Source organism: Mauremys reevesii, linkage group 3 (genome assembly GCF_016161935.1).
Source record: "Mauremys reevesii isolate NIE-2019 linkage group 3, ASM1616193v1, whole genome shotgun sequence".
NCBI classification, from domain to species: domain Eukaryota; kingdom Metazoa; phylum Chordata; order Testudines; family Geoemydidae; genus Mauremys; species Mauremys reevesii.
In genome coordinates, this window is record NC_052625.1 from 110,278,416 (window position 1) to 110,304,428 (window position 26,013).

Sequence of the window (26,013 nt, forward strand, 5' to 3'; positions counted from 1 at the left end):
TTTACCTTTCGCTTCTGGGGGTGGGTGGGGGGTGGGTGAGTAGATTGCCAAGCTATGCCCTGACCCGCGGACACTGTGTTTGACCCTAGAAGCATTTGGAGCTCAGCCAAGAATGCAAATACTTTTCGGAGGCTGCAGGAACTGTGGGATAGCTTCAGTCCTCCAGTCCATGAGCGTCCATTTGATTCTTTGGCTTTCCGTTACGCTTGTCACGCTGCAGTGCGCTGAGTCCCTGCTATGGCGTCTGTCTGGAGATTTTAAAAAAAGGATTCTGAATTTCATCTTCTGTAACGGAGCGCTGATAGAACGGATTTGCCTGCCCTTACAGCGATCACATCCGCATGGTCCATGCGGGAGCTCTTTTTTTAATTTGATTTCGGACTGCATCGCCACCCATGCTGATCGGAGCTCCACGCTGGGCAAACAGGAAATATTCAAAAGTTCGCGGGGCTTTTCCTGTTTACCTGACCACTGCATCTGAGTTCAGATTGCGGTCCAGAGCGGTCACTGGTGCACTGTGGGATAGCTCCCGGAGGCCAATACCGTCGATCAGCGTCCACACTAACCCTAATCCGATATGTTAATACCGATACTAGCGTTACTCCTCTCGTTAGGGAGGAGTACAGAAACCGGTTTAAAGAGCCATTAAAATTGATATAAGGTGCCTCCTAGTGTGGACGGTTTTGGCGTTAAATCGGTTTTACGCTTCTAAAACCGATTTAAACGCCTAGTGTAGACCAGGCCTCAGCAACTGACGTCTGTTTATCCACACAACACAGGCAGCAGTGGCAGGGCAAGAGTCTCCTCTCCGGATCAGATTCTTGGCCTCTCCCCTCCAGCCTCAGTCCCTTTTGTTCTGCTTCAGTAGTGTAAAAGGGACCAAAAGCTGTTTTAAAAGCTGCACCTGTGCTTTTTGCCAGTACAGATGAGTCCTCAGTTGCCACAGTCAGCCTATGCCAGCTGCTCCTGGTTCATTCAGTGAAGGTGGCACTCTAGGGCAGCCTGGGAGTGGGAAGGGCCAGAGCTCAATGTGCTCTACCAGACAGGAATGCCAAAACAGCTCCTTGGGAGCTGTTTGTTGGCATAAATTAGAACAGCCCAAAGGAATTTTTTAGTTGTTTCAATTAGCAGCAGCAAAGATTTATGAAGTTTCACCAGAGGGCATGATCTCTCACAGGATTTTTTAAAATTCCTTTTTTCCTCTTCACCCAGAGTGTGCGAGGGTTGGTCTATATACCATTTTAGCACTGATTTAACTAAACCTATTTAGTCCCTTAAGATGGACTCAAATTTTTAAAGAATTTTTAATCTGTATAGGTAAGTCCAATTTAGTTAAATCCATGGAAAAACTGTATGTAGACCAGCCCTGGAGTGATTATACTTAAACCTCTAATCTATCAAAGAGTAAGAATAGCAACTGCAGTAAACTAGCTAACGTTGCCCCTTCTTCTGACATGAGTATTGCCTCTCTGCCAAAAGGTAGCAGAATTCTGGGGCATTGCAGGTTGGCTTCCCAGTGGAAGAACAATCAAGGTCATGGAGTCTGGGTCATATTTTAAATGTAGCTTGCTTTATTGACATACACAAAATGGTTCTGGATCAGAGGCAGTCACAAACTGTGTGCAAGGAATCCCTTCTTCCAGAGATCTAAGATCCCAGGAAGCTACCCTGCCACAGACTTGCCTTTAAATATAATGAATAATGCAGAGAGTAAATGGCAAATGGCAAATGACAAATGGCAATTTCTGTCCAAGAGTACTGAAGAACAAAAAACCCCAATAGAGTATTTCTTCAAAGACTAAACTTTTGCTCACATGCTAAGAAAAAGAACTTGTAAGAGTATATGCAACAATGCCTTCTGGGCACTCCTGCCATAAGCACTAAGATAAAAATCACAAGGGTTAACAGATTTCATTATATCAGTATTTCACCAGCTAGTGCTCAACAGGTAAATTTGTACCTCTGGTACATTTTGCACAATTGGCCAAGTGAACTTTGAGTCTTTACCCACATTTGAAGCATTCAATATAATCCCCTGTTATGGATATTACACAGGATTAGAATCACTATTTCTCTTTCCAGTTTGGCAAACTGCACACTGCTTTTTGCTGCAAAACAGATAGATCCAAGATTAATCTCACCCCAAGATCAAGTTCACCATGTTATTTTTATATTCACAAGAACATTTAAGGCAGGGTAAGAGGGACAAATAGTCCAGATTTTAAAGATTTTCCAGCAAGACCAAAAACAAAAATGCTTAATTGCATGTGTGTTCAGAATTAGGAGAAAAATAAATGTGCTGTTTTCAAATTTTTGCTTTAGGGTCAGCCAACATCAGTCTACCATGTAACAGCTTTGAGGGGGAAAAAAAGCCTCACTTAAGGATAGATCTGCCAGAGTAAACAGTGCCTCAAACCAGGGAAATCTAAAGCACATGCCTTATTGTCAAGTTTGGTTTTATTCGTTTCATACATCAAAATGCCAGCTCAGCTTTTAAGACCTATTTCTGTTAAGTCCACTAACATTTTATCGAGGAGGTAAAAGATGTATATTTGAGTTTTGCTCCCTAAATTGTGGCTAAAATGTTATACCAGTTTATGTTTGTGAATAAATTTCCCATTCTAGTCTAATGTATAGTTTCTTCCTTTCTCTTTGTTTTGTTTCATAAATCATAGGGCCAGATTCTGCCTTTTTTACACATGCTGATGTATCCCATACTCCACAGGTAGTCGCCATTAAGTCAATGGGTCACACATCATTGAGGGGGAAAGGATTGCAGAATCTGCCCCTGAAACCATCTGAACCTTCAAAATTGTTCTTTTCTGGTTTTAAAAGGAGAGTTTTTGCTTAGGATTTTTTAAAGTAAAAATATAAGAAAAGGGGCCACATTTAGTATACTTAAATATGTACTCGACTCTTCCGACTTCCATAAGCATTTTGCATGCATATCTTAGGGAAGAGTTTGGCCTTTCAGTGTTTAAATATTAGTCAGTGTTTTTTATTTAAGTAGCAAAACCAAGCCTGGAATGTTCTGCAGACATTTCCAAGAGGCTCCATGAGAATAAGAAGTCATTGCCAACATAGACAAACCTCCTCAAAATCAACACCTTCCTTTCAACATACAGCCCCCACCCCACAGCTTGATTCAAAGCAGGTGTAAATTGGCATCACTCCATTTATACTGATGAAAATATGCTGATTTACACCACCTGAAAAGCTGGCTCAGCATAAGAGCTGGCTGAAAACTTTTAAATATTTTTCCCATTTAACAAAAGAAGCTTAATAGCAAAAAAATCTTTCAATGCTTTACATTTTATGCAAAAAACTTCTCACATTTTTAATCTACATTTTATCAAAGTTAACAATATTTACCAACAAACTTGAATTTTGGTAAACAAAAAGTTTACCAGTCTGATACTGGTTTTCATTAAAATTCTGATTTCAAATATTGCAAAGCAAATTTAAAAATGTGCCCATTTGGAACCTTACCAAATGAATTTTCAAAATTTTTCATATTAAAATAAATTCAACCAACTCTACCAGAATGTATCCTTTGAAAAATAACCATCTATCTATACCAGACTTTACACTGCATGCATCATTGTGGTATCTGAGTATTTAGATGACACGTACCCAATACTAATCAGACCTATTAATTTATATGTATATTAAATAACGGGAAAATTGTAAACCCTGCAAATGACCCTCTCAGTTTGGGTGTCTTCTTTTGCATTTGTATTTTGTGAAGGGAATATTAAATTATTGTCTATTTCAGAAAATTAGGCATTATCATCAGGGATAATATTAGTGTTTGGAGCTGTCTTACAATGTGTTTGTACAATAACTAGCACAATGGGGCACTGATCCTGGTTGAGGCCTCTGAATACTACTGTAATAAATCCACTGATTACAAAATGTCAAATACCAAATATGAGATGTCACTTTTTAATGAAATATTTTTAGTAGAATTGCTGAGTTTTTTCACGAAAAAACATAGCTGGTTAATCAGCCATAACTACGTGGCATCAAAATATTTTGTAAGGAATTTAAATGTAAATTCTTGTTTTTTTAAAGAATGTTTCATGACTAGATGATAAAACTGATAACTGGGTCTGCAAGTCCCCATCACCACTAACAATGTTTTTAGGATAGGAAACATTTCAGTACACCTCAAAGCACTCTGAGAACTATGAATTGTCAAATCTGTTCAGAGGAAACACAAACATTTCTACAGGTTCTAGAACGTTCCACACACACTCCATTTGTTTAATTTTTCACATGCCTCCATGCTTTGGGAGTTCATTCAGAACTGGAGATACCAAAATACGACATAATGAGCTGCGTCCAGCCATACCTGAACCAGAAAGTAGTGGAAATCTCTCAGGAAGCCTGATTTTTGTGAGTTTTCCAGCCTAACTTTCAGACAAATGAGGTTGGATAAACCTTAGATGAGCAGATGGAATTTGATAGAATTATCAAAATCAACATTTTTGAGCTTTTCCAAAACTGTTCGCATGAAGTGAAAAGGAAATGTTTTGAAACAAATTGATGGGGTTAGTAGAAAACCCAGTCATAGTGATTCTGAGGAAGCCAAGATAACTTCTCATGCACCAAGAGGAAATCTGCTTCTCAGAGACCTAAATTTGTAGTGCAGTATCCATCAGACCTGTGGTGGGAGCCCATACACAGGCGAATAAGCGGACTAGTGTCTACAGCATGACAAAAGGTGACATTTTGAAGTGTTGCTAAGAGTGAAGGAGAAACAAGAAAAAAAGAATGGAAAAAATAGAAAAGAGAGGAAAAAAGCAAGGATGTAATGTCTATGCCCATCATTTTCTTGTGTTCTCTACTGCAATGTTTCTGAGGGTTCTTTAAATTTTCCTTAAACAATAAGCCCTGTCTTGCCCCCAGTGAATTCAAAGTGCCTGGATCTGGCAATGTAAAGGGCCTTATAAAGTAAATTACATTTACACTCACTTTACAGTGTCAGAGCAGCATAAAAGGGCTTTAGTATAATTGAGAACCAGGCCAAATATTTCAGTGACAACAGGACTTAATATATGCATTTCACATAGAGCCTGATCCAATGGCCATTGAAATTAATGGAACGATTCTCATTTACTTCAATGGCTTAGGGATACAGAGTAAAAAATATACAATTTGTAAAACATGCAGCCAAAAAAATACAAATTGTAATTAAAATTTGGCATGCTCTAAAAAGTATTTTGCACACATATGTGCAGATATGAATCCATGGATCAATTGAAGACCAAACTAGATGAGGTGGAAAAACAAAGATGATAAATTGAATCTACAGGGGCATCTTCCCATTTTCCCCTGAGGAACCTTTTCTTTATTCTGTGCCTAAGTCAAAGTCTAAATTGCCAGCAGCTTTGTCATCATACCCTTTCACCCATGGTACACATTTGCATAAAGCATATCCCAAAACACAACAATTTACTTTCTCCCATCTCCCTGCCTGTCACGCTCATGTATCAGTCATATGGATCTCTTGTCCTGAGTCTACAGATTAAATGTCAAAACTAACCAACAATTAAGACTAATGCATGATTTGTTTGACTTTTGCAGGCTATGTTTAGCCAGTTAAACACCTGAGCGCATTTTAAAACTGCAATTATTTCTTAAATAATAATGCAAGATCATGAAAGGTGACCAGCTAACAGTCCAGGAAATATAAGTGCTCTGTTTACTGACAGACTTAATACTGCAGTGGGAGTGCAAGCTACTCCAAATTCACTCACCACTGTCCCTTCTCTAACCTGACCTGGGGGAAGACACCACCTTTAATGGTGAAAAGGACTTAGTGTAGGCATTATGATGGAAAACCCACTGACCATGACCTCCCAGTGCCAGGGCCGACATGATCCTTGACTGTATAAACAGGGGAATATTAAATAGGAATAAAGAGGTGATATTAATTAGAGAAGGTCAGGAATTTATTGACTAAACTTTTTCTGTTGGAAAATGCTGATTCATCGAAACTAAAACTTTTCATAGAAAAGGATCAGTTTCAATTAATTTTTGACTTAAACCAACTGTCAGTTTGAAATGACTTTCAAAATTTAAGCTAAATTATAATTTTTTTAAATTTGATTGTCAGAACCAAAATGAGAGCATTTGAAATTATAAAAACACATTTCATTTGACTCCAACCAATTTTATTTATTTTAAAGGATTTTCAGTTCATAAAGGTTTTGACTTTTCATCCTAATGCAGGACAAGAATTTTTTTCAAAATATAAAAATGTTAGTGGGAGGAACAAACTGTTTTCCCTCCTAGCTGTAGTATCAATACTATTTATAGCACTGGTGAGATCATTATTGTAATACCGTGTCCAGTTCTGATTTCCACACTTTAAAAACAGATTGGAAAATTAGAGAATTTTAAAAAAGAAAAAAACACAGGAATGATTCAAAGGCTGGAAAAACATGTAGTGAGATATTTAAGGAACTCAAATTTAGGTGGCTTATCGAAGAGGAGGTTAAAGATGACTTCAGTGGGACTACTCAAACATGTACAATTAGGCATATGCAGGATTCATAGGAGTTTAAGGCCAGAAGGCACTACTCAATCATCTAGTTTGACCTTCTGTATTTCAATCAGTTACCCCTGTTTTGAGCCCAATAACTTATGATCAGGGCCCAGTATTCCCACACACACTTATATTAACAGTTTGTAATGAAAAATTTGCACGAATTTCATCAGAACAATTTTCTGTGCTTATTCTACGGAGCATTCACGCTTTGGTACTTGAGCTGTATGACTGATCACCTAAGTCACATGGAACTGTCTCTGTTCTCTCACCGATGATCTAACCTTTATAAACTATTTCTCTTCCACTCAAAATGAGTTCATTTAGTCAAACAAACAAAGTGTTGTGATCAAACAAATCTCATCTATGATCCTAAAATTCACTTTCCAGGAAGATCTCTCTAACCACAACTTTATTTACATGGATGTTCACAAAAAGCTAATAAAATGTGTGTGAACATAGATGCGATAAAGTATTTAGAAGTCACTGAAATGTCTGAATAATTTCTCACTATTTACCAAACTCTATTCCCAAATGGTTTAACAAACCAGACTATGGGTAACATTTAACTACCTCCCTTTCATCGGCTTCAATGGAATTATAACACTTAACCCAATGGTGAGTGCTGCATTGTGTTTTGAATTTTCACAGAGAAGAGCAGACAGCTGTTTGTGGTTGTATGCTAGGTACTTTTAACAACAATGTACAGTATGTGCTAATAATATTGAGAGGAAAAGAAGAGCCATCTATCCTCACCAGGAAGCTACTTGTAAACCCCAACTGCTGCATTAAGAACGCTTTGACTTTTCCATTTATTTTTTAAAGGTCATTTGTTTTTTTCTGCTGTCTTGTTCCCATTCAACTCTTAGAAATACAAACATATTTAGTACACCAGCCTTTCAACCAAAACAGGCTCAAAGCTAAATATTGCTTTCCATTCATTGTTTTAAACAAATATATCAGAGGGGTAGCCGTGTTAGTCTGGATCTGTAAAAAGCAACAAAGAGTCCTGTGGCACCTTACCCACGAAAGCTTATGCTCCAATACATCTGTTAATCTATAAGGTGCCACAGGACACTCTGTTGCTTTAAACAAATGGTGTCTTGTTTGTCATATCTCTGTTACTCAGAAGACCTGTGTAGGGATTCACAGATACTTGACAAGAGGCACAGAGGTTACATGTTTATCTGAGGATAAGCAAGATGAGGTTTAAGTATACGTGAGGTTACCCCTTTTCCTACTCTAAGGTGACCCTCAAGGAAGAGGTCTTGTCTGAGCTTGTTTCTGGCTAGCAGCAAGGAATGCAGTGGGAAACAAGTATTGACATTCCTTCTTTGATACTGTAGCCTAGAGTAATTCCTGCTGAGAAAGGGTGGGACAGAAACAGCTGACAGCAGCCAAGCTGTGGATAGTCAGTGTGGGTCACAAAGGGTTTCTCTAAGGACAAGTCAATAATTTCTTTGTCTCTCCTTCTTTAAAAATAGCTTGGGTGTTTATTATTTTTCCATCACCACATAGGCATCCACCTCTTACAGACAAGGAGTTCACATCCTTTTGTTTTGCATATAGTTGACAAAAATGAAGGAGTCCGTTCAGTAAGTCACACATCAGTCTAGCCAGCTACCCAGGCTCCCACTCTGGGCTGCTTGATCTTTGAAGCTGTTTTGTTTCTGTATATTATAACAGTCACCTCCCTTCACCATATCAAGATATAATTTTTCATCCTAAGATCTGAGCACCCAGATGATACGACTTTAACCATACCACCCACCAGTCCCACTTTGCCCCCCGCCCCCAATTCCCCTTGTCGCAGTTGAAGGACAGTTTGCCCCAGGCCCCACATCAAAAGTGGCATTGTGACCATCTCCCTGATAATTTTCTTTGCCCTCCACTGGACTCGCTCCAATTTGTCCACATCCTTTCTGTAGCGGGGGGGCCCAAAACTGGACACAATACTCCAGGTGTGGCCTCACCAGTGCTGAATAGAGGGGAATAATCATTACTCTCTGTCTGCTGGCAATGCTCCTACTAATACAGCGCAATATGCTGTTAGCCTTCTTGGCAACAAGGGCACACTGTTGATTCATATCCAGCTTCTCATCCACTGTAATCCCCAGGTCCTTTTCTGCAGAACTGCTGCCTAGCCACTCGGTCCCTAGGCTATAGCAGTGCATGGGATTCTTCCACCCTAAGTGTAGGACTCTGCACTTGTCCTTGTTGAACCTCATCAGATTTCTTTTGGCCCAATCCTCCAATTTGTCTAGGTTACTCTGGACCCTATCCCTCCAGCATACCTACCTCTCCCCCCAGTTTAGTATCATCTGCGAACTTGCTGAGGGTGCAATTCATCCCATCATCCAGATCATTAATAAAGATGTTGAACACAGCTGGCCCCAGGACTGACCCCTGGGGCACTTATGCCACTCATGCAAGGGCCAGCCACAATTTCAGCTCCTGTGCTCCCTGGAGTGCCAGGCATAAATGGGGGTCACACACTACATGCCAAAAAAAGGGATGGGGGTGGGGGGGGAAAGAGAGAAGGTTGAACATGTTTGCCTGTAATGATTAACTGCTAGTTGGCCACAGGGGCAAACACATGCTACACCCCTTTATGAGGTGTTGCAGCAGTTATGCTGCCCTTGTGAGCTGAGGAGATCAGTGAGGCATTGCAGGTACAAATTTTCAAGAACACAAAAGTCCCATTTTCAAGAGTGGCAGTTGGAGCTGGGTGCCTAGTGGGATTTTCAAATGCACCTAGATGCCTCTCTGTATCTTTAAATGCCAAAAGACCTTTAAAAATCTTTCCTCAAGTCACCAAGGAGCCAGTCCCACTACGAAAAAAAAATGTGAGGAAGGAAAGTGGAGCTAAGCAAAAGCATGGAAGGACAAGTCACAGTACAACTCATATACATGGAGTGATTTTCAGAGTAGCCTAAGGGAGGTGAATGTCATTAGGAGTTGAGCACCTAACTCCCTTAGGTGCCTTTGACAATCCCAGCCTGCAACTTCCCTGATAGTTTCCAAACTGCTCTGAAAATACTGACAAACTAAGTAGAGTTGATAGTGAAGCAGGTGTTGTACATTACTACCATACAAGGGTTGATCGACGCTCAGAAGGTGCTAATTAACTGAGTCCTGAATGCAGCATCACCAAATTGGAGTTTGTTGATCTGAGATAACATTCCTACACGTGCCACCTTTTTCAACATGGAGCCAGTTAATCTTATCCTTGATCCAGTCCAATTCTGGCCCTCTCAATATTTGCATAATAAAATAATTGATGTACTATCAAATTCTTGCATCCGACGAAGTGGGTATTCACCCACGAAAGCTCATGCTGCAAAACGTCTGTTAGTCTATAAGGTGCCACAGGATTCTTTGCTGCTTTTATCAAATTCTGTTTATTTTAATATAAAGTGAGTAACTAAACTTCATTCTATTGACTGAGTGCAATGTGCTGCAGAGAGTTATGTGGATGGAGTTTTCCTGAAGCCAGCCTAAACACAGCAGTGCTCTCTACTTGATTATATAGTTGAATTAAAGAAAACACTGATAAAGCAGTGATTTGCCTCTAGGGTCCTCATAATTATCACTCCAGCTAACAGAGAGAGCAAGTATGATATACACATGCAACTGAGGGAAACTCTCCGGGTCACACTCAAGCCAACTTAAAGAGTTCTTCATGACATGCAGTACATATATTGTTGCCATTGTAAAGTCAGCAGGCAACCAGAACTATGTAGGTATAGGGAAATAACCAAAAGTACATGAGATAAGGTGTGGTAGTCATGGGAAAGGTTGTCTCTTTAATAGAAACCACCACATTGTACAGAAAACTGGACTCAGTTTGTGGGATTTGTCTTCCTTGAAAACTGAGTGGAAGGCATTTCTTTCAGCATATAAACAGTTATTGAAACAATCACATCAATATTAAGGAGCACTGCACTGAAAGCAAACATGCTGCACAATCTACTTTATTAAGAAAAAAAACTAAACAAACAGCACACATGACGGTAGCATGGTAAATTATAAAAATTTAAAGATTATAGAAAAGAGTTAGGGGAGTTCCAGGGTAATACAGACATAATTGCTTTTCTGGATGAATTGGTGCCTAATGTACCAAGAGTCAGCATTACATTTTGAAATGGCTGAGGCCTACAGAATCTGCATTCTCCAAATAAATTTGCGATAGGTGTAACTATTCAGGACTGGCATCCAGAATTGAACTGCTGCTGTTAATCTGCACCTACAATTTGGAGTAGTTTTTAAGTGGAGGAAGCTATAGGGAGAGTGTGGCAGTGGATTTAATATTTTGGTCAAGTATATCTTGATTTAGTTGGTCCTGCTTTGAGCAGGGGGTTGGACTAGATGACCTCCTGAGGTCCCTTCCAACCCTAATATTCTATGATTCTATGATCAGACCAGAAATGGTTCTGGAAACAAGCCCAAAGGATATGACCTAGACACCTCCCCAGCTATTTTATAATTGGTTTCCCCATCTGCGCCCATAGATTCCTATCAGTAACCCATTCCCCCAGGCTTCTTTGTCTTCTCTCTTTGAACTCAAGTTTCCTTGTGTGGACCCCTCCATCACCTTTAATTAAACATACAGGAAGTCAGTGGTTTATAAGCACATGCTTAAATGCTTTGTTGAATAGAGCTGCACTTAAGCATGTGTTTAAGGGTTCTGCTGAATTGGGGTTTAAGGATCTGATCCAGTTCCCACTGAAGTCAATGGTATAGGTATCTGGCTCAGGCTCTCAGTGCATAACTGAGATACAGATCCCAATGGCCCTTTCTATAGCAGAAAATGGCTATCTGACAAAGTTGTGTAAAGCACTGATAATCCTAAAGACCCCAGTGTAAACAAAATGGAGAGGCAACAATGAGATGTTAATCGCAATATGAATATGATCAAGGACCAGTGTTGCATAGAAAATAGAACACAGCAGTAAAAGCATGGGTTTGATCCATACATTTGCTTCCCATCGCTCCAGCTTTTGGGGCTAGTCACATGCTGGAAATAAAGGTAACTTTTCCAGTTTGAGCCAGAATTAGCCTCCTAAAACAGAGGCTTAATTAGTGTTGCTTGTGAATAGCAACGTAGCTGCAGCAGCCAAGAAGCAAAGCAGCAGCATATCAACATTTAGAAGGCTACATGTGTAGGAGAGCTGAATCTGGATCTGAAGGTGAAAGATCTGGCTTCAAAATGCTTCTCCAATAGTTTTAAATGTCTATAATTCCCAGACAAAAACAAACAAAAAAACCCCCTATGTTAGGCTTGATAGTATAGTTGAAAATACACATCAGTAACTTAAGGATAACAAATATGATTACAATATTGTACTTATCCCCAAAACAAACCTAGTAAATGCGGTGTTAAGGTTAAACTTAAAAGACATTCAAACTTGTTGAGGTCTGGAAATGCATAACCAATGGAACCGAGTATGAAAATGAGATGGTGAGGAAGGGTAATGACTGGTTGAGTTACCTTTGATGTCTCAATGGAACCACTTATTAATGACCTGAGCTATTGGCATACTCCTATTTCTGAATGTAACCATAACAATTAGTTACAAACGTCATTAATATCTTAGCTTATTCACAACTCAGTTTCTTAAAAATGTAGTCTACATGAGTTTTCAATTAGTTTCGCCTAGATATAAAGTTTGGTGAGTCTCTGTTACTTCATTATTACGATCATTAGGGCCAAAGAAAACTTGAGAGCAGTGCTGAATTTCTTAGAGGGCTGACTATTAATTGTAATCAATAATGTAATAAAACAAATTTAGCAGTAAAATCTCAGATAAATGAATTCTGTACTCAAAGAGTCCTGTACTTTTGGAGAGGATATGCTGTATCCTTAATCCATAAATTGAAACCCTAAACTCAGTTTTAACTATGAAAATATGATGAGTGACTCTATAATGGCAGAACACACTAGGGAAATAACTCCAGAGATCAGTGCTTATTTGTATTGGGCTAAGGTTCTGGACTGATTCACAGCCTTTAAATACCAAAGCATGAATGAACAAACAAACACAAAATGGAAAAAGGTGGAATTTTCCAAACTGTAGCCTTTGGTGTCATATGATCCATCCTCATGGATGTACTGTATGCACTTTACCTCATAGCTTAACATATGATTTCATGGAGGATAGGTCCATCAATGGCTATTATTCAAGATAAGACAAAGTGGGTGAGGTAATATCTTTTATTGGACCAACTTCTGTTGGTGACAGAGGCAAGCTTTTGAGGCCTGAAGAAGAGCTCTGTGTAAGCTTCAAAGCTTGCCTCTCTCACCAACAGAAGTTGGTCCAATAAAAGATTTTAGCCTGGTCTACACTAGGCGTTTAAATCGGTTTTAGGAGCGTAAAACCGATTTAACGCCACAACCGTCCACACTAGGAGGCACCTTATATCGATTTTAATGGCTCTTTAAACCGGTTTCTGTACTCCTCCCTAACGAGAGGAGTAACGCTAGTATCGGTATTACCATATCGGATTAGGGTTAGTGTGGCCGCTGATCGACGGTATTGGCCTCCGGGCGGTATCCCACAGTGCACCAGTGACCGCTCTGGACAGCATTCTGAACTCGGATGCACTGGCCAGGTAGACAGGAAAAGCGCCGCGAACTTTTGAAATTCATTTCCTGCTTCCCCAGCGTGGAGAGCTCATCATCACAGGTGACCACGCACAGCTCATCAGCACAGGTAACAATGCAGTCTCCTGAGAATCGTAAAAGAGCCCCAGCATGGACTGCACGGGAGGTACTGGATCTGATCGCTATCTGGGGAGAGGATTCAGTGCTAACAGAACTGCGTTCCAAAAGACTAAATGAAAAAGTATTTGAAAGAATTTCTAAGGCTATGACGGATAAAGGCCACAGCAGGGACTCTGTGCAGTGCAGAGTGAAAGTTAAGGAGCTCAGACAAGGCTACCAGAAAACCAAAGAAGCAAACGGAAGGTCCGGGGCAGGTCGAAAAACATGCCGCTTCTATGCTGAGCTGCATGCAATTTTAGGGGGCTGCGCCACAAGTACCCCACCCCTGATCGTGGATTCCGAGGTGGGGGTTGTAATCTCTGCCATGGCTGAGGATTATGCAGACGGGGAAGATGAAGATGAAGAAGAGGAGGAAGACCTAGCAGAGAGCACACAGCACTCCATGAGCCCCAGCAGCCAGGAGCTTTTTATCACCCTGACGGAATTACCGTCCTCCCAGCCCTCACAAGCCGCTATCCCAGACAATGACGCCATGGAAGGGAGCTCTGGTGAGTGTACCTTTGCAAATAGCAAACATTGTTTTTTAAGCAAGCCTTTTTTAATGATTGATTTGCCCTGAGGACTTGGGATGCATTCGCAGACAGTATAGTTACTTAGAAAAGTTTGTTAACATGTCCGGGGATTGAGAGGAAATCCTCCAGGGACATCTCGATGAAGCGCTCCTGTAGGTACTCCAGAAGCCTTTGCAGAAGGTTTCTGGGCAAGGCAGCCTTGTTCCGCCCACCATGGTAGGACACTTTACCATGCCATGCATGTAGCAAGTAATCAGGTATCATTGCGTGGCAAAGCATAGCAGCGTATGGTCCCGGTGACTGCTGGCATTCAAGAAGCATCCGCTCTTTATCTTGTTCTGTTATCCTCAGCAAAGTGATATCATTCAGGATAACCTGGTTAAAAATCAGGAATTTAAGTAAGGGGGGTGGCCATTTTTCTACTGGGTTCGTGGAATGCAGCAGCTTAAAAAAAACACTTTCCTGCACGTAGCGAAGCGGGGGGAGGGGAGGAGTGAAATGCCGATGATCTTTTGTGTTTGGTCACCGGCGATCTTCCCCAAGCTACCAGACACGCAGTGGGTGGGGGGGAGGGGGAAGGTTGTTGATTAGCAGGGAGCTAGCGTGGTATTAGCCATGCGTTGGGGGGGAGGGGTAAATCACTGAGACAGTGGCTTACCATGGCCGCATGCAAGCTGAATTCTGATGCCTGGACCTGTGTCTGTGAGATCTGTAACTCCAGAGCTGCAAGCACTCACTATTAAGATGAAAAATGTGACCTTGTAGGGAAATCACATGTGCTAGGTGAATAGTGATGTTCACTGTGAAAGAGTATAACCATTGTTCTGTAAAATGTATCTTTCTAAATATTTATCTCCCTCATGCAGCTGCAAATTTTTCAACCATCCCTCCTCCATCCCAAAGGCTAGCACAGATAAGGCGGAGGGAAAAGAAGACGTGAGATGAGATGTTCTCGGATATTATGGAAGTTACACGCAATGAAAGAGCTCATCTGAATGAGTGGAAGGACGTGGTTTCAAATTACAGGAAAGAGGCCAGTGAACGTGAGGACAGGAGGGATGAACGTGAGGACAGGAGGGACAACCGAGATGAGAGGTGGTGGCAGGAAGACCGGCAGGAAAATCAGCGGTGGCGGCAGGAAGATCAGCGGTGGCGGGATGCAACTCTGGGGCTGCTGCGTGATCAAACTGACATGCTCCGGCGTCTTGTGGAGCTTCAGGAACGGCAGCAGGATCACAGAGTGCCGCTGCAGCCCCTGTATAACCACCCTCAACCCTCACCATGTTCCACATCCTCCTCACCCAGACGTGTAAGAACACGTGGGGGAGGCTCCGTGCACCCGCCCACTCCACCCCCGTGGACAGCCCAACCAGAAGGATGTCGTTACTCTGAATTTTTTTTTAATGGTCTTCTCCATCCCTCCTATCCTCCTCCCAAACCACACCCTTACTTCTCTCCCTCTTTTTATAATGAATCAATAAAGAATTCATGCTTTTTAAATGAGAGTGACTTTATTTGCATAAGTAAGCTGTACTCGAAGGGGGAGGGGGAGTTGCTTACAGGGACTGAGTCAATCAAGGGGGTTGGGTGTTCATCAACAAACACAGCAGTCACACTGTACCCTGGCCATTGATGAAGCTCGTTTTCAAAGCTTCTCTGATGCGCACCGCTTCCTGGTGTGCTCTTCTAATCTCCCCGGTGTCTGGCTGCGCGTAATCAGCGGCCAGGTGATTTGCCTCAGCCTCCCACCCCGCCATAAAGGTCTCCCCCTTACTCTCACAGAGATTGTGGAGAATACAGCAAGCAGCAATAACATAGGGGACATTGGTTTGGCTGAGGTCTGAGCGAGTCAGTAATGTGCGCCAGCGCGCCTTTAAACGGCCAAATGCACATTCCACCACCATTCTGCACTTGCTCAGCCTGTAATTGAACAGATCCTGACCACTGTCCAGGCTGCCTGTGTATGGCTTCATGAGCCATGGCATCAAGGGGTAGGCTGGGTCCCCCAGGATAACGACAGGCATTTCAACATCCCCAACTGTTATTTTCTGGTCTGGGAAGTAATTCCCTTGCTGCAGCCGTTTAAACAGAGTAGTGCTTCTGAATACGCGAGCGTCATGAACCCTCCCTGGCCATCCCACGTGGATGTTTGTGAAATGTCCCTTGTGATCTACCAGTGCTTGCAGCACCATTGAAAAGTACCCCTTCCGGTTTATGTACTGGGTGCCCTGGCGCTGCGGTGCCAAGATAGGGATATGGGTTCCATCTATCGCCCCCCCACAGTTAGGGAATCCCAGTGCAGCAAAGCCATCCACTATGGCCTGCACGTTTCCCAGAGTCACAACCTTTTGTAGCAGCAGCTTAGTGATTGCTTTGGCTACTTGCATCACAGCAGCCCCCACAGTAGATTTTCCAACTCCAAATTGATTCCCGACTGACCGGTAGCTGTCTGGCGTTGCAAGCTTCCACAGGGCTATCGCCACTCGCTTCTCTACTGTGAGGGCTGCTCTCATCTTGGTATTATGGCGTTTCAGGGCAGGGGCAAGCAAGTCACAAAGTTCCATGAAAGTGCCCTTACGCATGCGAAAGTTTCGCAGCCACTGGGAATCGTCCCACACCTGCAACACAATGCGGTCCCACCAGTCAGTGCTTGTTTCCCGGGCCCCAAATCGGCGTTCAATGGATAGAATCTGCCCCATTACCATCAGGATCTCCAAAGCGCAGGGGCCCGCGGTTTGAGAAAATTCTGTGTCTACGTCCTCATCACTGTCATTGCCGTGCTGCCGTATCCGCCTCCTCCTCGCCTCGGATTCAAGGTCCTGGTTCACCATAGACTGCACGAGAGTGTGCGAGGTGTTTAAAACATTCACGATTGCGGTATGGAGCTGAGCAGGGTCCATGCTTTCTGTGCTTGCTGTGGTATGGCGTCTGCACAGTTCACCAAGGAAAAAAAGGCGCGAAACGGTTGTCTGCTGCTCAGGGAGGGAGGGGTGAGGCTGTACCCAGAACCACCCGCGACAATGATTTTTGCCCCATCAGGCACTGGGATCTCAACCCGGAAATGCCAAGGGACGGGGGAGGCTGCGGGAACTATGGGATAGCTATGGGATAGCTACCCACAGTGCAACGCTCCAGAAATCGACGCTAGCCTCGGACCATGGACGCACACCACCGATTTAATGTGTTTAGTGTGGCCGCGCGCACTCGATATTATAAAATCTGTTTTACAAAACCGGTTTATGCAAATTCGGAATAGTCCCGTAGTGTAGACGTACCCATAATCTCACCCACCTTGTCTCGGTAATATCCTGGGACCAACACTGCTACAACATTACCCAAAATGGTCAGGGATGCAACCCCATATTCCAGCTGTTCCTAACCCTCCAACTACCAGAAGCTGGGACTGGATGATAGAATTGATCATTCAAAATTGCCTTGTTCTGTTAATTCTCTCTAAATCATCTGGCACTGGGCACTGTCAGACAGGGTACTGGACCATTGGTATTAATATTATAACGCTTCATTGCTATGAGAAGAGCCATATTGGATCAGACCAATTTGTGACTTAATTTATTAAGTTAGTACTCATGTGTGTTAGCATATATTTTCCATTTCTAAACTCTGTGTTCCCAGGTGAACTCAGTGGCTGGTGAAAGGTCAATTCCTAGGGTCCTGATCACAATCTGAGAACTCAGCTTGTTTCAAGAATTCTACTGTATGTACCTTATATAGTAGAAAGTGGGAGTCATTAGCAATATTACTAGTCCCCTGATCCAACCAGTCTTCCACAACCTTTATTTTTTTATTACAATTAGTAAGTACTTCAGTAGCTTCAGAAGTGGAAGACGGGCGAGACATTTGTTTTGTTCCTGGTTGAAGGTTTATATTTTTTAAAAGGAATTATTTCAATTTGTTTACATGCTACAGTATTGATGGTTTAACATGTAGCACTGATGAAATCATAGCCAAAGTAGAGGAGTGCATGAAAAACTTTGCATTGTTAGTGAAACCTACATAAAAAGCTTTTTCATGGAAGTTAAATACTTAGTAGTTTCACGTCAAACTCTTCTGCTTTCCAACCATATGAAAGATGATTTTGGTGAGTAAAAGCACAAGATTTCATTAACTGAATGGCAACATTTACACCTAGTCAAATGTATAAATATTTGCAATGTGTTTCCTGGGGTGGGATTTTTGCGATTTTCAAACTACAAAAAAAGCTGCGCTCAGCAGCAGATGTGGTGAAAATTCATCCTTGCCTATGTTGACAGAAACTCACAGAAAGTTTAGATTTTGTTTCCAAAAACTGATGGTTTTGCCTAACTCTACTTAGAAGTGAAATTCAGTATTTGGGTCCTTCTTTACAGAACTTGCTGTGTGTGGGAGGGAAGAGTGTTACTGTACAGCACACCCTGAAGTTATCAGGCCAGTAGTTTTACCATTAGTTTTTCAGCTTGCTTCTTGCATGCATATTTTGTGGTCAAATCCATTAGTCAGTTGCAGCAATAAACACCTGGAGTCTATCAAAAACAAAGAGAGTCTTATTCTGTAGGTACAGCCAGCCTGGTGAACATACCAAGCAGAAACTAACTGCATAATATAGAATTCAAACAGGAATATGTTTTTTATGATGTGCCAGCATAAGGGAGATCAAAGACTAAAGCCAAATAAATAGCAACTGGGTACCAGCAGAGGAAGCATATATAGACCTTAAAGTAATCAGAAACAAACCCAAAGAACACCAACACCCTCCACATTCAAAAGTAACATTTTTCTCCCCTTCATAAATGATTCAAGAGCTGGCAGGGTTGGTTGTGGTGTTTTTTTTTTTTTTAATTCCTACTGGTTTTACCTTTGGAAGAGTATTTACTTTCTCACAGACAGCAGAACATGCAACACATGAATCATCTCCTCACCCCACCATCTTCCTCCACCCCCATGGTTTTAAGGAGTTACACCACCTACTGCCCTGTGATTGAATTTTCCTTGGCTGCGGTATGGAATTTGACAGTTTAGGTTAACCATTTATTGAGCTTGACTCCTTCTTATCGGAAAGATCACCCAACAAACTGGAACAATCTGTCTGGCATCCGTTGACTGGCAGAGCAAATTTTTCCAGGTGGTATAACCAGACACCCAGAATTACATGCCAACCCTATTTTGTCAGGCACTTTGATCAAAAGGAAAAAGCCTACATGACTAATGTTCAGTGTCAAGTTTAGTACCTGCAGTGTATCTACATAAACAGCTTTAAGCGACTACTAGTATTGAAAAATGTTAGGGGGAAAAAGATACAAGGGAGAGCAGTCAAATGACAAGCTAAGCTCTGAGGGCAAAGAGCTACATCTGTGCTTGATTTGTCAGGGATTTACATTAGTGAAACTTTAACTCTGCAGATGATACATAAGATTACACTTACAGAACAAGTTTATGCAAATAAAGCTTAGTCTACATAGTATGTGGGCCCAGACATGCTGGATCTGGCAGGATTCATTGAGTCTAGTGGCTGGGTTTAATAAATTCATTTACATGAAAGATTAGGACATCTGGAAAAGTAACATAGCAGTTTATTGAAACATAAATAACATTAATTGAAAGGTTACAGGTATGCAAAGCATACCATACAGGCAACACAAACTCATGGAAAAAAAAAAACCTACCTCCTTGTGAAAATGGAGATGAGACAAACTTCTTGCCCACTTGTACTGCATGTGGCAACTCCACATGCCCCTCCTGACACATTACAAGAACTTTGGCTTTCTTTCTATTAATAGAAACAAATCAAAGATCTGATCCTGACAGGAGCTGAGCACCTCCTTCACGTTGCTGAGCTCACTCAGCTCCCTTGACAGGGCAGTACAGAGGTTTTTGGGAACCTGAAACTGAGGGTCATCCACACTTACAAAGACATTAACATGGAGACAAAAGAGTTTAAGAAGAGGGGATCAGCGAGGGACCCAGGTCTGTGGGGTCACTGCCTTCCTTGTAGGAATGTAGGAATTCTGCCCTCTGTGCAGCCAGGGTTTGTTTCTTCCAGTCCTACCTCTCCCTCAGCTTCATCCCCACTGCTGATGGGAGCACCATCCCCGAGCCCCCATCCTGCTTCTACCACTGGGCTCTTGGCCTGGTGGTTCACCTCAGGCCTGGCACAGTAATGTCAGCAGCAGCAATGGTGGGATCTGAGCCCAACTGGGGAAGGCAAGTTGCTCCTCATACTATTGATGGCAGGTGCCCAATCTGAGTGGCACTGCCACCCTGTGCACTAGGTCAAAATGCCACTAACTTAAATTTGGCCTGGCTGCCCCTCCATCATTTTGGAGTGCTTCTCAAACAAGAGACCTCAGGCAAACTGCCCTTTTTACTCCACCCCACTCTAGGGGCCCTGTCCATTGATGTCAATAGGAAGTGATAACCCACAGATGCTTGAAGGACCAGGTTAACAAATGCTGATTTAAATGAGCAATGGGTAAATAATTCAATTTTGTAAAGTCAGCAGCTTGGTATTGTGCTGTAGTGATAACAATGCTCATTTGTAGCTTTGGAAGCCATGCTGAACTTTGTAGTTAGGTCTGTCTTATTGCAGCTTGGTTTTCTAGTTCTGTAATTTATACTTGCTAGTAATTTCCAGTCTAACAACTTGGAAAGTTGGTTAACATTGACATAATAACAAATTGCACATAAGCAGAAATTGATACATCATATCATGATTTAGAGGCTGTCAGAACATAGTTCAGGTGGTTTGCAATAACTTGTGCTACATCAAGATTAATTTATAACTTGGTAAGACATTCTAATACCTCTCCATTATTTTATGTAAGAGTATAAGCTAGAAGAGTTTCTAAGCATAGCCCAACAACAGTGTAGTGCATGGGGAAAACTTTCTCAAAGGGCTTTATGGTCCAAATGCTTAAAGCTGTTTCCAACAAAAGTTTTCAAATAAATGGAAAAGTGGCCTAGTCCAGGCTAAATAAACCACCCCAGTTTTGCCAACCTGGGACATTTGCTTTTTCTTGGTAGCGTTGCCAACCCTCCCAGATTAGCTGGGAGTCTTCCGGAATCAGCATTGATCTCCCAGTGGCTATTCAAAGCAATCCGGAAGAGTGTAATAGGCTGCTAGAAGTTCGGTCGACGGCGCAGCAGGGCTAAGGCAGGCTCCCTACCTGCCCTGGCTCCGTGCGGCTCCCAGAAGTGACTGGCACAGTCAGGCTGGGGTGCTCTGCATGCTGCCCCCACCCGAGTGCCGACTCCGCAGCTCCCATTGGCTAGGAACCATGGCTAGGAGCTGTGGGGGCAGTACCTGCAGGCAGGGGCATCGCGCAGAGACATGTGGCCACACCTCCACCTAGGGGCCACAGGGACTTGCCAGCCACTACTGAGAGCCACCTGAGGTAAGCGCTGCCCTGCCAGAGACCACACTCCTCACCTCCTCCTGCACCCCTTCCCTGACCCCCCTCCTGCACCCAAACTCCCTCCCAGAACCCACACCTCCTCATGCACCCCAACCCCATATCCCAGCCCGGTGAAAGTGAGTGAGGGTAGGGAGATGGAGTGAGTGGGGGCATGGCCTCAGGGAAGGCGTGGGGCAGGCTCAGGGCAAGGGTGCTTCATAGAATCTCAGGGTTGGAAGGTACCTCAGGAGGTCATCTAGTCCAACCCCCTGCTCAAAGCAATGCCAAGCCCCAACTAAATCATCCCAGCCAGGGCTTTGTCAAGCCTGACCTTAAAAACTTCTAAGGAAGGAGATTCCATCACCTCCCTAGGTAACTCATTCCAGTGCTTCACCACCCTTGTAGTGAAATAGTGCTTCCTAATAGCCAACCTAGATCTCCCCCACTGCAACTTGAGACCATTACTCCTTGTTCTGTCATCTAGTACCACTGAGAACAGTCTAGATCCATCCTCTTTGGAATCCCCTTTCAGGTAGTTGAAAGCAGCTATCAAATCCCACCTCATTCTTCTCTTCTGAAAACTAAATAATCCCAGTTCCCTCAGCCTCTCCTCATAAGTCATGTGCTTCAGCCCCCTAATCATTTTTGTTGCTCTCCGATAGACTCATTCCAATTTTTCCACATCCTTCTTGTAGTTTGGAGCCCAAAACTGGACACAGTACTCCAGATGAGGCCTCACCAATGTCGAATAGAGGGGAATGATCACATCCCTCAATCTGCTGGCAATGCTCCTACTTATACAGCCCCAAATGCTGTTAGCCTTCTTGGCAACAAGGGCACACTGTTGACACATATCCAGCTTCTTGTCCTCTGTAACCCCTAGGTCCTTTTCTGCAGAACTGCTGCCCAGCCACTTGGTTCCTAGTCTTGGGTTTGTGCGATTAGAAAGTTGGCAACCCTATCTCTTGGTAAGCATGACATTCACTAACATCTGTCCCACTCCCTGAGCTCCAGATATTTTTTTAAGTATGTGCACTTGTCCTTGCATGCAAGGCATTTGTACATGCACATCTTGACATGTATACATATTGACTTAGGCACTCACACTTGGTGTGTGTGTGTGTGTGTGTGTGTGTGTGTGTGTGTGTGTGTGTGTGTGTGTGTGTGTGTGTGTGTGTGTGTGTGTGTGTGTGTGTGAGCGAGTGCGCAAATAAGATGAACATATTTGTGACCCTGCCTGTCTGACTACCCTTGGAAACCTCCATTAAGTCAAAGTCACCCTGCTTTAGCGCTTTCCTTTTATGGGGCAATCAGTTAAGAACTCTACCTCATTACCGTTTGTTGTGTAGTAAGTTAGTTCCCTCGGTGGTAAGGCCCCTTCACTCTGTGAAAAAGATGCACGCAACTTATTTCTCCAGCAAAGACAAAAATATTTCAGCTGCCCTTCTTTCTCAACAAAACAAAAACAAAACAAAAACCATTGTGTAATTGTACAGAGGAACAAAAATTATGTCAATAATATAATTGCTACATGTAGCTAGGGATGGAGAATGCTTATGAAATTATGGGACAGAAGCAGCAGGACTCATGTTGTCAGAAAGGAATGTTGTAATTGTATATGCTGACCTGAGCTAAATAATTTCATATGTAAAATTAATAACCAGGACTTATAAATGTGTGATTATATATAAGCAGTAGGGCTGTCAAGCAATTAAAAAATTAAATCAGGATTAATTGTGCTGTTATTGTTTTTAACAGAATACCATTTATTTAAATATTTTGAATGTTTTCTACATTTTTAAATATATTGATTTCAATTACAACACGGAATACAGCACTCACTTCATAGTTATTTTTAGTACAAATATTTGCACTGTAAAACACACACAAAAAATAGTATTTTTCAATTCACCTAATACAAGTACTGTAGTGAAATCTCTTTATCGTGAAAGTTGAACTTACAAATGTAGAATTTTTTTTGTTACATAACTGCATGCAAAAACGTAAAGCTTTAGAGCCTACAAGTCCACTCAATCCTACTTCTTGTTCAGCCAGTCGCTCAGACAAAAAAGTTTATTTACATTTGCAGGAGATAATGCTGCCCGTTTCTTGTTTACAATGTCACCCAAAAGTGAGAATAGTGTGCAGCATACTTTCAGAAGTCTTAAAAGAGCAATGCTCTGATGCAGAAACTACAGAACCTGAACCACTAAGAAGGAAAAGCAACTTTTCTGCTGGTGGCATCTGATTCAGACGATGAAAATGAACATGCATCTGTCTGCACTGCTTTGAATCGTTATCGAGCATAACCCAGCATCAGCATGGAGACACGTCCTCTGGAATGGTGGCTGAAGGGGCATACGAATGCTGGCTACAAAAGTCCCATGCAAATGCCTGTTCTCACTTTCAGGTGACATTGTAAATAAGAAGCAGGCTGCTCCGTTACCCTCCAGGAGCAAAGAAGCCATCCAGCACTTCTCACTCTTGGGGAGCAAGATCCAGCTGCCCTGGCTTCTCAGCTTTCCCTCATAACCCCCTGTTGCCTCCCCGTCAGGAGCAGGGCAGCCATGAAGTTGACAAATCTGCCCAGCTCTTGGCTGGGAATGGGTCCAAAGCCACCAGGGCTTCTCAGATGGTGGCTTCGGAACCCGCTCCTAAGGCTTCTCACCTCAGCTCCCAGTTGGGAGTGGGGTCCATTCTCCTCCTGGCTCCCTGCCAGGAGCAGGGTCCAGCTCTCTAGGGCAACAGGGGCAGCTGGGCCCTAGGTGCCCATCTTTCTTGTCAATTTCAAGACTGTCAACAACCGCTATGAGGGAGGCAGTGTCTACACAGACACTGCATCACCCTAACTACACCGACATAAGCCTTCCGCCTCTCGTGGAGTTATGATGTTGGTGTAGTATGGCACTTACGTCTGCAGGACAAGACTGTAGTGTAGACACTGACATAATTAGGTTGACATAAACTGCCTCACGTCAACCTACCTGTCTAGCGTAGACCAGCCCTAAGTGTCTGTTAAACAGTGCCTTAAAGTTCCCTTTGCAGTTCTCATGCTCAGTTTCTGCTGGATTTTTTCCTCCGTTCACAAATTGCACAGAACATGTGTTCTAGTTCACTTAAAAAAAATTAATAAAAGAGACCAACCCCTGTAGCTATTCAGATGATTCCCATTTGGCACTCTGAAGTACAGAGCAGGCCCTAGCAAGAACCAATAGAAATGAATTGGGGTTGTACATGGTCTTCATTCTGCATGTGGAGTATCTTTACGTAACAGGGAATCATTTTGGTGACTCCCAGCTTTCACGATGCAAGATTTTCTTCTCTCCAGCCCTGTGCATCTCAAGCAGTTCCATCCCTGTGACACTCAGGAAGATTCCCCTTTCCTTTGAGCTGGGGATATGGGACTAGATCCACAAAGGGAATTTATAGGCAATGCTGCAATGTCTACCTCCTAAGTGCCCTGCCACCTACCCGAATGCACAGCCCTGAGTCAGGCACTGAGGTTCCCCATACAATGCATGGGGAGAGTTAAGCACCTAAGAATGGTATTCACAAAAGCCACATAAGCTAGCTAATAGGAAATACCAAGGAGAGGGGTGAGGCTAAGGGCTCCTTCCTCCAATTGGGACACATAGCTCTGAACCCTGTCCTGGAGTTAGGCATCTAAGACAGGTCAATCTTTCCTCACAAGAGAAAGTGCCACCATTCTTACATCCCAATAGTTAGAGCACTTAACCAGGATGTGAGAAACCCAGGCTGCCTGATAGGGAGCAGGAACTTGATCCTACATTACCTACCTCCCAACTGGGTACACTAACCACTTGGCTATACAGTATTTTGAGGGTGGAGCACTCAATCTCTCTTGCTGAAGCTGTTCCACTTGGTATAAAATACTTGAATGGTCATTGGGCCTGAGAGAAAGAACAAGAGACGATGAGAATAACTCTTTAACCCCATAGAATGACTCTACAGGTTCCAGTCCCTACTCCAGTGAAAATTGTATTTAAAAAGTGGAACTGCTTCAACAGCAGCTATTGAGACTATCCCAACACAGGGCAGGGACTTGAGGATCTTCCACCTCCAAGGTGGACACCAGAGTACCAGGCCTATAGAGTAAAGGGACCACCACCACTTTGTGCAAGGTGTGATCTGATAGACATGCTCTAAGCACACCTACCAGACCAGGTCCTGCAGGAAAGATAGGTGGGGGAACACCATGACTGAAAAATCTTGCTGGGGCTCAGGCATGAGCTAAATACTGTGTCAAGATTGAGGGGGCTGTGCACGTGCCCACCAGCCAAAATTTAGGCACCACTGGGGACTATACCAATGGAAACTTAGGTGCCTAGAGACTTTAGGTATCTATCAACTTGAGCAGCAGCTGAGGGGTTTTTGTTTTTTTGTTTTTTTTTGAGGATCTAGGCACTTAAAGTGGTAGTTAGGCATGTAAATCCTTGTTGCGAATCTAGCCATGGTGTTTAGGCAACTCAATAAGCCATTGTGGGGTGCCACCACCACGCAGTAATAAAAATTCATTTATTTCTGATACACAGCCACCTTGATTAGCTTAAAAGCACTACAAATCTTATTTCCTTCTTTATTGTGCCTTATGCTGAACTCTCAGCTCTTACTTTAATGTTTATATGGATAGCGCTGGGCATTTAGTAAAAGAAACCACTTTATTTTCATCCAAACACTAAGCATGAAAACCTGGCCCCAGTGACTAACTCAGGGGGACCTGAGTTAGTCTTCAGTGATTTTAAGAGCTGTTACAAA

At 42.7% G+C, this 26,013-nt stretch overlaps 1 protein-coding gene across 10 annotated transcripts in view; it reads right to left on the reverse strand.

Annotated features, from left to right (window-relative positions):
- LOC120400293 overlaps positions 1-26,013 on the reverse strand; it is a 194,409-nt gene that overhangs the window by 121,744 nt on the left and 46,652 nt on the right. For 6 of the 10 annotated variants that reach the window (XM_039528743.1, XM_039528741.1, XM_039528740.1 and 3 more), the window contains exon 2: positions 22,573-22,621. The exons of the other annotated variants lie outside the window; for them this stretch is intronic. In XM_039528743.1, coding sequence (XP_039384677.1) covers positions 22,573-22,621 — 49 coding nt within the window. The remainder of the gene's footprint in view (positions 1-22,572; positions 22,622-26,013) is intronic. 10 annotated transcript variants of the gene reach the window in all.